This window comes from Typopeltis vanoorti, chromosome 10, assembly GCF_054136105.1.
Source record: "Typopeltis vanoorti isolate ZY-2024b chromosome 10, IOZ_Tvanoo_1.0, whole genome shotgun sequence".
Lineage (NCBI taxonomy): Eukaryota > Metazoa > Arthropoda > Arachnida > Uropygi > Thelyphonidae > Typopeltis > Typopeltis vanoorti.
In genome coordinates this window covers 46996615-47011552 of record NC_143558.1, presented here as the reverse complement: position 1 = coordinate 47011552, position 14938 = coordinate 46996615, and the positions used below count along the sequence as shown (strand labels likewise).

The 14938-nt window shown below is 34.1% G+C and overlaps 1 protein-coding gene across 3 annotated transcripts in view; it reads left to right on the top strand.

The window, feature by feature from the left end:
* The window catches only part of LOC150102392 (SPARC-related modular calcium-binding protein 1-like), a 176481-nt gene that overhangs the window by 116364 nt on the left and 45179 nt on the right, over nt 1-14938 (top strand). For 2 of the 3 annotated variants that reach the window (XM_090399230.1, XM_090399229.1), the window contains exons 6-8: nt 1015-1065; nt 5196-5282; nt 7873-8112. In XM_090399230.1, coding sequence (XP_090255356.1) covers nt 1015-1065; nt 5196-5282; nt 7873-8112 — 378 coding nt within the window. The remainder of the gene's footprint in view (nt 1-1014; nt 1066-5195; nt 5283-7872; nt 8113-14938) is intronic. The other variant, XM_090399231.1, reaches the window with a different exon arrangement.

Here is a 14938-nt window from a genome sequence, read left to right as displayed (position 1 = left end):
TAAAAATAATTACAAGGTAATTATTTTTTAACTTTGGTGGTCAATTTAAGTTGAATTTTCAAATGTAAATTCAAAATATTTTTCAGTTGAATTTTAATATTTTAAGAAAAAAGATTAAGTACTTGCTTATTAGAATAATAGTATTGGCATATACGAAATCACTTATTTTGCTATCGTTTGTCACTTGAGATAATAATAAAAAACATTCATTAAAAAAGAAACGTAATACCGTTAAACAACAGAATGATTTGATTATCCCCGGGAATTAAAAAGGCTTAATCTTAAATAGTTTGTCTTTCCATTCTCGCATAAGGAGACTATGTTATTATTGAACAGGCAGACGAACACATAGATACTATTTATAAATGAGATCTCCATAATATTTTCGTAAAATGGAACTAGAAACCATTTTCTTCAAATTGTTGACCAGTGTTTTTTTTTATTAGTATCAACATCCCCAGTAACACCGCCACCAACAGTAATAATAATTCCATAAAATCATAATGATAAAAATTAAATTTAAGCGGACATATAAACTTGTAACCAGGTGGCGCATACAATTCTGTATTTTTTTAACTCACTAAGTATAGTTATTACTACTATCCGCTTATGTATCGTGTCCATTTCTTTATAGTGCATTACTACTTGCTAAGTGAGCAGCTTTACTTATTTACTGTCTTCTGTTATAGTTATTTATTTTTTATTTTTTCCTTTTTTTTTTTTTGATTTATCAATATTTTCTTCTGCATTAGCAAAATACCTTCAGCCAATCGCAATGTTTATATTTTCTTCTATCGGCAATTTTTATTTCCTTTTCTCTCTTTCTGTTTTCTTCTTTCCTTTCTTTGTTATGTCCCACTTCTCTGTAACCTTAATCTTCATTTTTTCAAGTTTCTATTCCACATCCCTACCGGGACAAAAGTGCAATATTCTCTGGACCACAGGTCCAGAACCACGATACTAATCCAAATTTAACAGTAGTTTTTTATCGCTTATTCATGTCTCTCAACTCAGATGAGCAGGTTGGGCTCGTAAGCGAAGATGACGACCTCAATGTCACCGAAGGTAGGTCTGTTGTCTTTACTTGTGCATGACAAATCAGCATGAACAGAGAAAGTCTTGTTATTTATATTTATTTATTTATGTTTGTGTATATATATATACATACATACATGCATGCATGCATACCTACATACATGGATACATATTGCACATGCGTACTAACGCTTGTCCGTTTGCCAACAGACACTCAATGAAACTAAACTAAAAGTCAAATAATAAGATACCAAAGTGAGATGTCTGAATTGCATGTTTACTGCATTAATTTATTAGTTGTAATAAACAAGACTTATATTTACCAGAAGTTATTAACTTTAATACAATCTATAACTGAATATTTTAATTATAATATTTTTCCGGACGTAAAACATTCTAGGTTAGTAATCTCCTCTTTACTATACCTAAGAATCAGACTTTTTATTAGTCGATGCAATTATTACTTGCAGTATAGTCCTAGACCAAAAAAGGTCTTTTCGAGAAGCCTAACACCACATTGCATTGTATGTAAGAGGAGGAGGGGAGAGAGAGAGAGAGAGAACTTTATATCCGGGCTCTACGAAACTGCAATCATAGCATCACTATTTAACCTCTTCTTTAAATTAGCAGAGAGAAGGTTAAAAACCAGACACGTTTTATGTCCCATTACTAAAAAAATAATTGACTGACTTGCCAAAGCTTTTAACTCGAAGTTGTTAATAATATTTATATATTTGATAAATATCAAAATTTATTAATCTGTTTATTACCTAAATGGGGATTATCGACGTTAATTGCTACCGAAAGTATAAATGATTATGAATATCATGCCACTAATCCAACAATTCTAAGGTCCGAGAGGATTAGGGGTGAAAATTGTATAAGGGATCGTCTAGCAAGTTCTGAAAACTTGCTGCATGAGGTATAAGAATTGTACTTAATGCCACGAAACTGTTGAATTTAGGCTTAATGGCTTCTTGTTTATTAATTGCGATATAGCATATAATTATTATTTCTTATATATTATTTATATGCGATTATATTATATAGGGTGAAATATTTATTGGATGTTATGAGTTTGGTATGCTAAGAGATCATTGACCAAGATCATGAACGTAAGAAATGAAGAAAAGAGATTTCAATAAATCAGATTTCTGTGTGCTGGATTATTGTGTAGAACAACCTTGACAGACTTCCTGGAGAACTAAAGAAGGATAATTTAAAGTGGAATGGGAATATTTCCATATCTATAAGAATGTTTCAATTATGTTCAGTACGAATATTTCAATCAGAAGACTGAAAACAATAATCAGCCAAGGGAATGAACGTGGCAAATTACAAATACATTTAACATTCTTATAATGTCGGACAGAACCATGAGAGTATCTGTGTGTGTGTGTGTCACTTTATGGAAGCAGAAATCAACTCAAAGTTGTAATCTTAATTACTTTCAGAACAGATATCTGCAGTGTATCATTGATGAGAAAGTGTTTCGAGAGGATTTCGGATTGTTTGGTTTCTTGCAGGTATGGGAACAACTTGTGTGAGAGAATTTCTAGTAGCAAATGCCTCGGCAGCTCCTTGCTGGATCAGTGAAGTTGGAAAACAACATTTCGTTGCCATGTAAACATTAAATCTATCAGGAAAATTCCACTCGCCATTGAAAAAGTTGAGATGGATAAAAATCGGATAATATTTATAGAAATAAAATCACGAGAATACAGACAAGCTGATTTCACAAAATAAGGCAAAGATTTTTTTTTTAAAAAAAGAAAATCAAAAAGATAAGATCTCAAATTGGTTAATCTCTATGATGTGAGATATCAGGATGAACATATACACCAAGGTCGCCTTTGAGAACAAAATGAGGCAAAGAAATTTAATAGGTATACTTGAGATGGGTAGTGATTAAAAAACAAAAAGTTCAGTTTCTGTCAGAAAAAGTGGGCGTAATTTGTATTATTGAAGAGATAAATGGGCATCTGTGAGATATGAATTAATATCATATATACCTGTGAAGTATTTCTAAATGGTTTTTCTATAAAAGTAATATATTTCTCTTTGCTTATATTTTCATGGATGTTTAAGGAAAGCTGAAATTTGAAGCGATATGGAATATCTAGTAGTGGATTCTGTGCTAAAGTGTGCGCATTGAGAATTAAACCCAGCTCCTCTGCCACTATGAATTTGGCAGTGCTCTTCTCTCGGACTTGGACTAAGTAAACCATACAGAAAAGTGGCAGAGATTTTTTATCTGATCTGGGAGCTTCCTCAATCATTATCACACGGATCGGTCCAGTACACTATCTGGCTTTTATTCTGCATGATAATTGTGTTATAGTTGTAGTTTTGAAGCGTTCATTCTCTGTAATATCTCGCGTAATTCTAATCACATCATTTGTCATTGTATTATAAAAGAACTTTGCTTTGTAGTCCAAACAGAGTGTTAGCAAAGTTAAGCTTCCAATAAGCAAAGTGGTGATGGTATTATTACACTGAGCACAGAAACTCATCTATCACCTACTCGTGCTTACCATAGAGGTTGGATTTTCCTCTATTAACATACCACTAAGGAAGGTGCAGAGAATTTAGTGCTGAAGACTGACTGGAATTCAGACGTCTAATGTGTACACCTAGACTGTGGTGGCTTGAACGTAAGTTCTATCAGCATTTCAGATCTCCAAGGTTTAGCCTGGTTGATTACTGCATATTATGCATTCTATGTCATTTTGGCTGAGATGGAATTCATGAACGACATCGTTTATTTTTAACTGCATCTTAATATATGATTCTTCTTTATGAGCTTTGTTTCTCACTTCACTTTCCCTTTGAGTATTTTCCATTCACCTAAAGCATTTTTATTTTCCCAATAACTCTTATCCAACACGCTCTTAATGCATTTATATTAAAAATACTTCACGCTCCATATTCGAAGTGTGTCTATTTAACAGTAAATTTTCCTGTAAAGTAGGTTCTCCCGGAATGCATTGGTGTTTTTCTGTCTAGTACATCGTGAAGACGAAACCGGACTGCACAAGTGGAATGGGTAAACTTTTGGGCCAAAACCTACTTTTCGCACATCCACTTAATTGTACATCACTCTCAGCAAATTTTTACACGACTATTTTTAACCAATCAGCTGGTTGATGTTCTCTCCTCTTCAATTAAACACAAACGTTTAAAAGTAGTTTCTAATTAAATAACTTTCGAGCTACTCAAATGATTGGTTACACGCATTTTATAATCAATAAAAATAATATAATTTGATTTTTTTTACTTTCATCGCAATTCAATACAGTAATTAATAACTACTTAATGCTTTGAACAGTATACCACAAATAGAACAGTTTATATAGTAAAATGTTCCTTAATTATTCAAAATATAATAGCTTATATTTTAAGGAATAACTAAATATATCGATCTGTTGGATCATCCTATGTTCAACATAGGGAAAAAAGCCATTCAGAAGATCTATATGTAACGGGTAAAGAAAAATAAGCTAAAAGAATTAAAATAAAATTAGACCATGTATATATGACACACATTATATGATAATGATACTTATTGCCTATAATTAATGAGACTACTTATTATTAATTATCCATTAAAATTGTTGGGATTTGCCTTACAAATATTCATCCATGGTTTTCTGGTTCATTGCTATGCAGAATTTATTACTTAGCTCCACGACAATTAATTAAAATTAACTAGAAATGTCCGCATTGGCCATGACTGAAGATGTTCATGGAATGCATATCATGGGGAATCATAAATTTTAGGAAATATGTAATGCCATCCTAAAGTTCCACTTTATTATTGGAGGAAAGGAGCTATATGATAAGATGGTACTCTTTGTTTTGTATCGCCATTCTAATCGCATTCTGAGTGCAAACATTAATTAGAAGTTCCTAAAGTTTTTAAGCTGTGTAGGAGTTGGTTATTACAATGGAGCAGTGAATCAAGGATGAATATTAATAACCCTAACCTACCTATTCTGTTTTTTGCTCATTTTTCCATTTAAAAGCTCTTATAATTCAATAAATGAAAGAAGACGTGCATTGAAATTACATAAGTGACTGGTTTGCAGTAAAATATACTTTAGTGTATTAGGAATATTAAATTTCTTGCAAATGTGCTATTTTTCTTTATTTTAATCAAGTTGATAAAACCACTTTTTGGGACAAGCCTCTGTTGGAGCCGGATGAGGGGGAAGAAACCGAAGAATCTAATGACAGCAAAGATGATGGTAAGTATTATTTTCACACTTAGGATTGTACACTCTCTAAGTTCCTCCGTACTAAAGGACACGAGTTTGAATGCAAGAATATCTTATAACGATTTTTTGACTGAAAGTGAGATAGTCGATTTCGTATTGGAGATAACAGAATTTTTATTTTTCTTCCCGTCACACACACACACACACACACACACACACACACACACACACACACACACACACACACACACACACACACGAGAGAGAGAGAGAGAGATTCTGTCTACCTTTGTTGTATAAACAACCTAAAAAGGTATATCATGTAGAAATCAACCAATGTTTTAATTTAAACCTTCGTTATATTAATTGACACAGGGATAAGATTCCGCAATGAGGAACGCTTGGAGCCTTTGTAGCTCAGTTAATATCGAGTGTCGTTTGGTTGGAAAAACCTGTGTTTGAATCTTGTTTAGGATGCGAAGAACCTTTATCAACTTTTCACCTGAAGGTGGAAGGCTTTTTTTTTATTTTTTTATGGAGATTCAGGTTTTTCATCCAGCAAAGCAGGCAAACTGGCTAGAGGAACATGGACAATTTACAGACATACTCATCTCAGTGCATTAGCGTAATTTTAAACAATAACCACAACTATGAGCATCCCCTCCCAAATTCGGAGGTCGTGTGACAAAATGTATTGCACAAATATCACTGTAATACATTCTGATGCGAGAATAGAAGCTGATCAATTCAGGGTACTTAGAATTTTGTAGAATATCAATGCAAATATAGCTGTGGGAGTAGATAGAATATCAGCGCGTGTTTTACGAGAATGGGAAAGGAACTGATGATGCCTTTGACTAGTCTGCTTAAGTCTCAGTTTTAACAAAGTCCAAACGGAGGATCTAAATCTATGATAATAAATTACAGACCAATCAGTGTCTCAGGAACGGTGGTAAAAGTACTGTAAAAGATGATCAAAAAGAAAATTCAGGAATAGGTTAATAAAAATGTGATACTCTATGAGGGACAGGATGGCTTTGTGAAATATTGGTCATACCTTAGTAATTCACTAAATTTTTATAATAAAGTGACAGCTAAGTTGGATAAAGGGAATGGCTACACGATGATACCGCTGCATTAGAATTCTATGTGGTACAGGATACTACATGGAATTCTATTATGCAAACTACAACAAATGGGGATGAATATGAAACTAGTGGCTGATAGACAGATACCAAAAAGTATTATGTGGAGGAGCAGAATCCATGAGAATAGGTGACTATTCTCATTGATTCACAGAGCACAGAGCCTTGCCCACACTAGTGGTGTGGGCAAGGCTCTGTGCTCGGACAAATGCTGTTTATTTTGTATATAAATGATATAGGAAATAATTTGAAGGAGATATTCAGTTGTTTGTTGATGACACAAAACTGAGTTAGAGTAATAGTTAATCAAGGTGATGAAGTGAGCTTGTACGATGATTTAAATTGGCTGACAATGGACAAAACATAATCGATGCCAATTTAATATGCAAAGTGTAACGTTATGCATTTTGGAATAAAATTACAAGCTATGTACCATATTGAGGAAACTGTACTCTAGGAATTGATGAAGTCAGGGATTTGGGAGTAGTAGCAGCTAGAGAGTTGAAGTTAAGAAGGCACATTGCCAAAGTTACCAGGGTAGCTCACTGATTACTTGGTTATTGAATAACACACTAAGAAGTAGAAATAAGGGAGTTATCATTCCTCTTTATAAAGTCTTGATACGACCGCACCTGGATTACTGTGCTCAGGTCTGGTCTCTTGGGAATGAGGAAGTGGTAGATAGGATCCGGTGACCTGAGGCGAGTGATCTGTGCAATGTTTCTTAGGAGAATAGACTGAGGGGTTGTGGTCTGAAATAATTGGTTGATAGGCAAAAAAAAAATCTGAGATATGATAGGAACATTTAAGTTACTTAAATGATTTCATTGGATTAATACAGAGGAAATATTTCAGCAGTTGACTAGAGGGGCAAGACAAAAGATTATCCCTGGAAATTGGATAAGAGTGTAGTTAGCAAAGATTCGTGAGGACCATATTTCTCGCTTGAAATGTGGTGAATGAATGGAAGGGTTTGCCAGAATCAGTTGTGAGTGCTTTGTCCGTTAATGGTTTCAAGGAGAGGTATAACAGATAGTGTGGATAGTTTTAGTCACTCACAATTGATCTTCGAACTCCATAGAGTCGCCCGAGCAATAATATTAATAATAATAAACAATCTATGATAAGATAAAAGGCATATTGATGAGGTAAATATGACCGGTTTTATTGTGGTGAATGCCTAAGGACTTATTAGTTCCTTGAAAATTCAGCTATTTAAACCGGAGTCAAACTGAATATTTGCGATCTCAGTTTGATTCTTATTAACAGATTTCGCTAATTGGGAGGGGGGAGTGTTCGTTTCTTTATATTTTAATATAAAGAAGCGAACATTCCTAAGATATCTACATATCTACATTCCTAAGATATACAAATAATTATGATTATATTTACCATTTAAGTAGTACAAGCACATACTCATCAACCAAGGAATTATAGAGATTTTAAAACCCGTAAATTTTCTTCTATCATGTTAGAAATGCAAGACTGTATATCTACAAAAAAGATTGCCCTGGATAGCCAGAGACAAGATCCAACTGGAGGCATCTTTATTCCCCAATGTACTGCTAATGGACTATATGAGCAAGCACAGTGTCACGATTCTGCTGCGTATTGTTGGTGCGTAAACCCAAGAACTGGAAAACCGATCAAAGGTACAGCTATGGAAGGTGTTAAGCCAGACTGTGATAATGTTAAGAAGAACGGAACTTATAAAGGTATGTGTTTTTATAGTGTTCTTATACTCCTGATTTACACTGTGTTGACAAAAAGTATTTGGGAACCTAGTTGTAAAAAAAAAAAAATGGTTTAATTATGTTTCTAGTACTGAGTAGGACCACCTTTGGTCTGAACGACAACAACCACCCCTAGGGGAATGCTTTCAACCAATTTCTGATATTTCCTGACAGGAATATTCTTCCATTCTTTGCGCAAAGTTATTCCCATTGCTGATGACGGCTGCTGTGGTCTGGGGCGAATTCGTCCCAAAGATTAGATGGGAATTGAGGTCTGGACTCTGAGCCGGCCAGTCCAATATTTCAACATTGTTTTGTGGAAACCAATCTCGGACACGCGGCGCAGTGTGGCATGGAGCATTGTCGTGCTGAAACATGCAAGTCACTACCGATACTTCCACAGAGTCGGAAGCATGAAGTTGTCCAGGATGTCCAGGTAGCTATCAGATCATCAGAACACTTTTCCAATCATGTATAGTCCAGGGCTGGTGTGAAAGACACCAGTCCAAACGTCGTTTGGTGTTGAGGCGCGGGGGGGGGGGGGGTGATGTGTGTGTTGTTCGCAGAATCTTCCGTAGTAACCTAAGACATGCAACTCTCTGCGGACAGTTCTAGTGTTGCGAAATGTCCCTGCAGCATTTTCCAGGTTACTGCGAGGTCCGCCGCTGGACGTGCGGGATGCCAGAACATTTCCGGACAGAGTTCATCGATCTGGGCCAGTGAATGTCGGTGGCCTTTCAAGGCGTTCTTCTGCTGCGGTAGCACCATCGAGTTTCCATCTACGAATGACATAAACAACGGTGGGTGTCGGTATACTGAAACGGATAGCAATGTTACGGACAGAAAAACCACCGATATGACACCCAACTATCATCCCACGTTGGAAGTCTATCAGTCTGATAGAAGTCTGTCAGGTGAACGTGGCATCTTGACATCGAGTATAGTGCAAAACATGCAGCACATTTGATCTTTTATTACCAAACCTACGCAGACACTCCTTGAATATTTGGACGTGGTGGGATCCGAAATGTGCATGGCACATAAGGTGTCCAATTACTTTTGTCAACGTGGTATATTTATAAAAGATTTGGCACTAAAATTAGAAATAAAATTTTTGGTGATAGACTTATTATATTCATGGATCATGTTTACAATTTTAATACATAATATGTAATGTATTTCAAATGGTAAATGATAACTTATAGAAAAAAATAGTTAACGTCTTTTATTCCCTATAATGGAATACATTTAAATAATTTTATTAATAATTTAATAAATTCCCTCTAAGGGAATAATTGTAGAGTTATTATCAGTATTTACAAGTATGTTGACAGAGAAAGAATCTACGTGAGAATAAAAGAAATATATATCACTGATGACATATTGCAATCGAGAATTCAACATTCCTGCATTAAATTGTAATGTAATGTAAAAAAAAAAAAAATCAATTTAAACCTAATTTGGCATGAAAAAAAGGTAAATAAGATCCTTTGGGTGGATTAATAGCTCCGAAATTACATTTTTTCCTGGGTGCTGTACAGCGGAAACCGCATCAAATATCAAGTGTGGAAACAATATGCGATCTTATCATCGTATGATGTTTGAACACTTTTGAAACAAGGGAAATTTTATGAATTAACTAGAGGAAACGAAAGTTAACAATGGCATAGCTCTATGTCCAGAAACTACAAGAAATGAAACTTATTTGCAGATGTAAGATGGGAGTTTAGTTATAATTGTGCAAATTATAATAGACCTTGGGGGCGGCCATCCTATTAAAGATAAGATTTGCAAATATGATCCTCTTAACAGGATAAATCAGAAAAGATTAGTCAAACTGCAGTTGACAGCAATATCCACTAACAATCTACCGATACTGCTCTGGGTTTTTTTTTTTTTTTTAATTGCAGAATGCATATTTCCAATATACAGTAACAAACTGTAGCTCTCAGAATTAACTTACAAAGTCAATAAGTGGCTATTGTCAGGGCCGGCGGAAGCGGGCATGCAGGGCATGCGGGCGCCGCCGCTGGGGCCCGGCTCATAAGTTCATTTTTAAAAAACAAAATTTTTATCATAAAAACAAAAAATTCTTAGAATGATCAATATTAAAATAAACAAGGCTAGATACACTGAATAAAAATTTTAAAAAACTGTATATATTGCCGCCTCTTTGATCAGCCGACAGTTTACAATTTTGCAGCGAGAGCAGGCTAAATGCTTGCCTGCAGCTTGTTGTGTCTACTGCAGTCTCTCTAAAGTGAAACGGTAAACGGTTTTTATGCGCAGAAACGAATTTTCGTACAAAGCATTTGTTCCTAGTTAGCCAGTCATATGGTACGCATCTCAGTAGGCTACTGACAGTAGTGCAGTACAGACTATTATTTCGTCTCTATGTCGTGTTGTGTAATAATTTCTTATGGGTATAAAACAGAAATGGAATCAAAAATTAAAAAAAAAAGTTATCCAGTGCACAAAATCGTAAGCGTCATGCTGCGAAAGAAGCAGATCTTAAGAAACAATATTAAAATATTAAAATATTCTGATGCAGATTGTAACCAACTCGATACATCAGAAATCAGAGTTGAAGAACCTTGCATATCATCCAGTTTGCATGAAAGTACTATTGCAACTATTGAACAAGATAACAAGACGCGTGATTTAAGTGAAAAACAGTTTAGGAGAAGATTTAATTGTAGTTGACCACGAATCTAACACATTGTTAGTCTCTGTAAATTTAGAAGATCCAGGTGAATGATGAAATATTAATGAAAAATTACGAGTTGATTTAATTGAAATGGGGCCTGTTCAAAAGAAAAATATAATATATCCCAGAGATACATATAGTCGTAAATTTGGCGACACGTATTATAAATGGAAAAATGGAAAACGGGGAGCTCGTGCCAACAACATGGCTCATTTATTCCGAAACTTTAAATTCAGTTTTTTGCTTTTGTTGCAAACTTTTCGCACCTACTGAATCAAATAGTCTTCTAGAAGGTCATAACGATTGGAGAAATGTAAGTACAGCTTTGTATAGACATGAGAATAGTTTAACTCACATGAAAAATTTCTTAAAATGGAAGGAACTTGATAAAAATTTTAAAAAACAAAATTAGTATTGATTGCCAGACTCAAAGCATGTATGAAATGGAAAAGAAACATTGGACGAGTGTTTTAGAATGCTTGATTGAAATTATAAAATTCCTTGGTAGCCAAAATTTAGCTTTTCGCGGATCATCTGATAAATTATATGAAAGGAATAACGGCAATTTTTTAAAATTAGTCGAACTGTTTGCGAAGTTTGATCCCGTTATAGAAAATCATGTTGAAAGAGCCCTACAACGAAACAATAGAGTACACTATTTGAGTAAAGACAATCAAAATAAAATATTGGAAACTTTAAGTAACGCAATCAGGGCTACAATTTTATTATCGATTCGAAAATCTAAATATTATTCCATAATTTTAGACTGCACACCTGATGCAAGTAAAACAGAACAAATGACCATTATTATTCGCTTTGTTTCCTGTGACAATGGAATTGTCAAGATCAGGGAAAACGTTTTAGGTTTTGCAGATATATCAGATTCCACAGGACGTGGTTTATGTGCAACAATAATGGAACAACTGGAAAAATGGAACATTCCCATTGAAGACATGCGAGGTCAAGGGTATGACAATGGGGCAAATATGAAATGGGGGAAAAAATATGGGCTCCAAAATTCGCTTTTGAACAAAAATCCTCGATGCAGCCAAAGTGAATGCAGATACAATTAGTTTCTTTGCAATTATTCAAGAAATACACAATTTCTTTTTATTCTCTTACAAACGTTGGGCAATCCTTTTAAAGTTCGTAAAAAAAAATTAACATTGAAACAGTCATCAGAAACGCGATGGGAAAGTAAAATTAATGCAATCCGACCTCTACGATATCAGTTAGGAGAAATTTACGATGCACTTTTTGAAATTTTAAACAATGAAAATGTTAATAAAGAAACTCAGCATGAAGTACAAACATTGTGTGCTAAAATAAAGGACAACAAATTTATTTGCTCTCTTATAACTTGGCATGATTTACTTAACAGAATTAACCCTGTGAGTAAAATGCTTCAAGACAAAAATATGAACATTACACTTGCTTTAGAATCTATCGAAAACTTAAAAATATTCTTACAAGAGTATCGATCAGATACAAATTTTAAAGAAGTTCTAAAAACGGCAAAAGAACTGAGTGAAGAGATGGATGGAGAACAAGAATTTAAAACTGGTACGGAAGTTCGACGACGAAAGAAGACACGACAATTTGACTACGAGCATCATGACGAAACGCCACAATTGCCAGAAGATAAATTTAGAGGGAATGTGTTTTATACACTTCTAGACGTTGCAATGTGTTCATTAATAGACGTTTTGAACAACTAAAAACATATTATGATAATTTCAATTTATTGTATAGATTTCTACAAATTAATAACGAAGATTTACGAAAAAATTATGACGATTTAGAGATTTAGATTCTCTTTAAGGACGGCGACAATAAAGACGTAAATGCAATAGAACTACCGGTATATGACGAGTTATGTACTTTCCGGGATATTTTTCGGAAGGATAATTTAAATATACAAAATTCTTTCGATATTCTTAATTTTATTGTGTCCAATAATTTATCTTTCCCTAACTTTTCAATTGCTTTAAGAATACTATTAACTTACCTGTTAGTGTAGCAAGCGGTGAACGTTCCTTTTCCAAGTTGCAATTGATTAAAACCTACTTAAGAACAAGTATGTCACAAAATAGTCTTGTTAGTTTGGTGTTAATAGCTATTGAAAATGATATATGTGCGGAATTAGACGTTAAGACCATTATTTCTAATTTTGTGAATATGAAATCAAATACCCTAAAATTTTAATTTAAAAAAATTCAAGTATATTTATGTAATTTAATTTATTTTCTGTTATTCTGTGAAGATGTTATTTTTTGAATACTTATATTAAATGTTCTAATTATTTCTGAATTCTTTTCTTATTTTCTCATCTATCTTGAGTTTCTTTTATTTTCCTAAAAGATAGTTCCACTTATGAAAATTATTAAAAAATTTTTACAAATTACTAAGAATTTAATAACTTGTAAAATGCAAGAATTTTTTAAACTTTAGTTCAAATAAATTTTAACTTTAATTAAAATTCATTTTAATTTTGTTAGCGATTCGGGTCGGTGAGAAGGCTATAATCCCTGTATCATTATATTCAACGATAAAGTGAAGTGGCTTTATCAAAATTTGCTTTAACGTTTGAGAATTTTTTGAATATTCGGGCTTTTAACGATTATCCTGCCTAGTCAACACCCCCGGTTCGTTACATTTAGCGAACCAACGTGTGGCTGTTCTGTCAAAATGTATTTAAGAAATTTCAAATAATTAAAATTTTTATTATCGTAAAAGAACCACATACGCCCGGATCGTTATAGGAGCGCTTAGATAGAAATTGCATGCGGGCAGCAAAGACCCTAGCGCCGGTTCTGGCTATTGTCCTAGCAGTACAAAAGCATTTTTATACTGCTAGGACGTTATTGAGAGCCTGATGAGGCTCGATAAAGTTCTATGTTTGGACTCTAGAGCAGAGTTTCTGCATTATGTTAAAAAAAAAGAAAAGCGTATATTGCTGAGCCAACAATCGATTGAAGATTCACAACAAACAAAAATAATTTGTTATATTATAGCAATAGGCAACGCAGATCCACGAAATTAGGGAAGTATGTGACAATGTAGGTTACAGATTTTTTTAATTTTTCCAGACTCTAAAAATAAATCTGAGGCATCGTCCTTTTGTGCGTTCAAAGATAAACAAACCTATCTTGCTTTAAACCAATATTTCATCAGATACAAATCCAGTTAAAGTAACAAATTTTAATTAATACTTAATTGGACAACTATTATTCTATATTTGCACATAATACAGAAATGTGTTTGTATGCATAATGATATTTGACAAATATCATTATGCATATTTTTAGGGAATGTGCAAAAGATTTAACTGTCTTTTTGATCTGGTTGGTTAATGAGTTTTGCAATAGGGAGAGTCCTAAATAGGAGTTGAAGAAATGCAAAAAGATTGCCATTGCGCAAGTGTTAAGATAGATGCAGGGGAAAATGCTGGTCTTGAAATTTACGCTTGCTCTTCTTATCATTCAGGGAGTGAGAGGGTGTGATTGAAGTCTGCTTAGCAGAATAATGAATTACTGACCATTTAAAACTATATATTTAGAAATTTATGTACATTCAATCATACAAATACAACATTTATTCTACAAATGATATTCTATCTTTTTCAATTTAGCTATTTGAATGCAAATTCTACCCTACGGTTCTTCTTTATGAACTGGTCAATAACATCGTCATATAAAGTTGGTTGTAACTTAATTTCCCCAAGCAACACGCACACTTGTAAAGGCTGGCTGAAAGCTCACTGGCTAGAGCTGCGTTGACTGCGTATGGCCTGTGTTTAAGCAACACAGTGAGACGACGTGAAGGGAGCGGAAATGGCTATGCGCGCGCATGAAATCACAGCGCTGCAGCGAGGATCTGGAAGCTCTCACAACCGAGCAAGCCAAGGTAGCTTTGACTAGACGAGCAAGCATCGGCCTTCGATACACAACGCAAAGCTCAATTATTACCGCGCAAGCTTAAGACGTCTTCTGTCTACAAAAATAAAAGCCTAAATGGAATGCTTATAAATGCATGCATTTATTAACAAATAAATGTTACTTCTTTCTCAAGTAATGAGCTTATTCAGCAAGCATGGAGAAT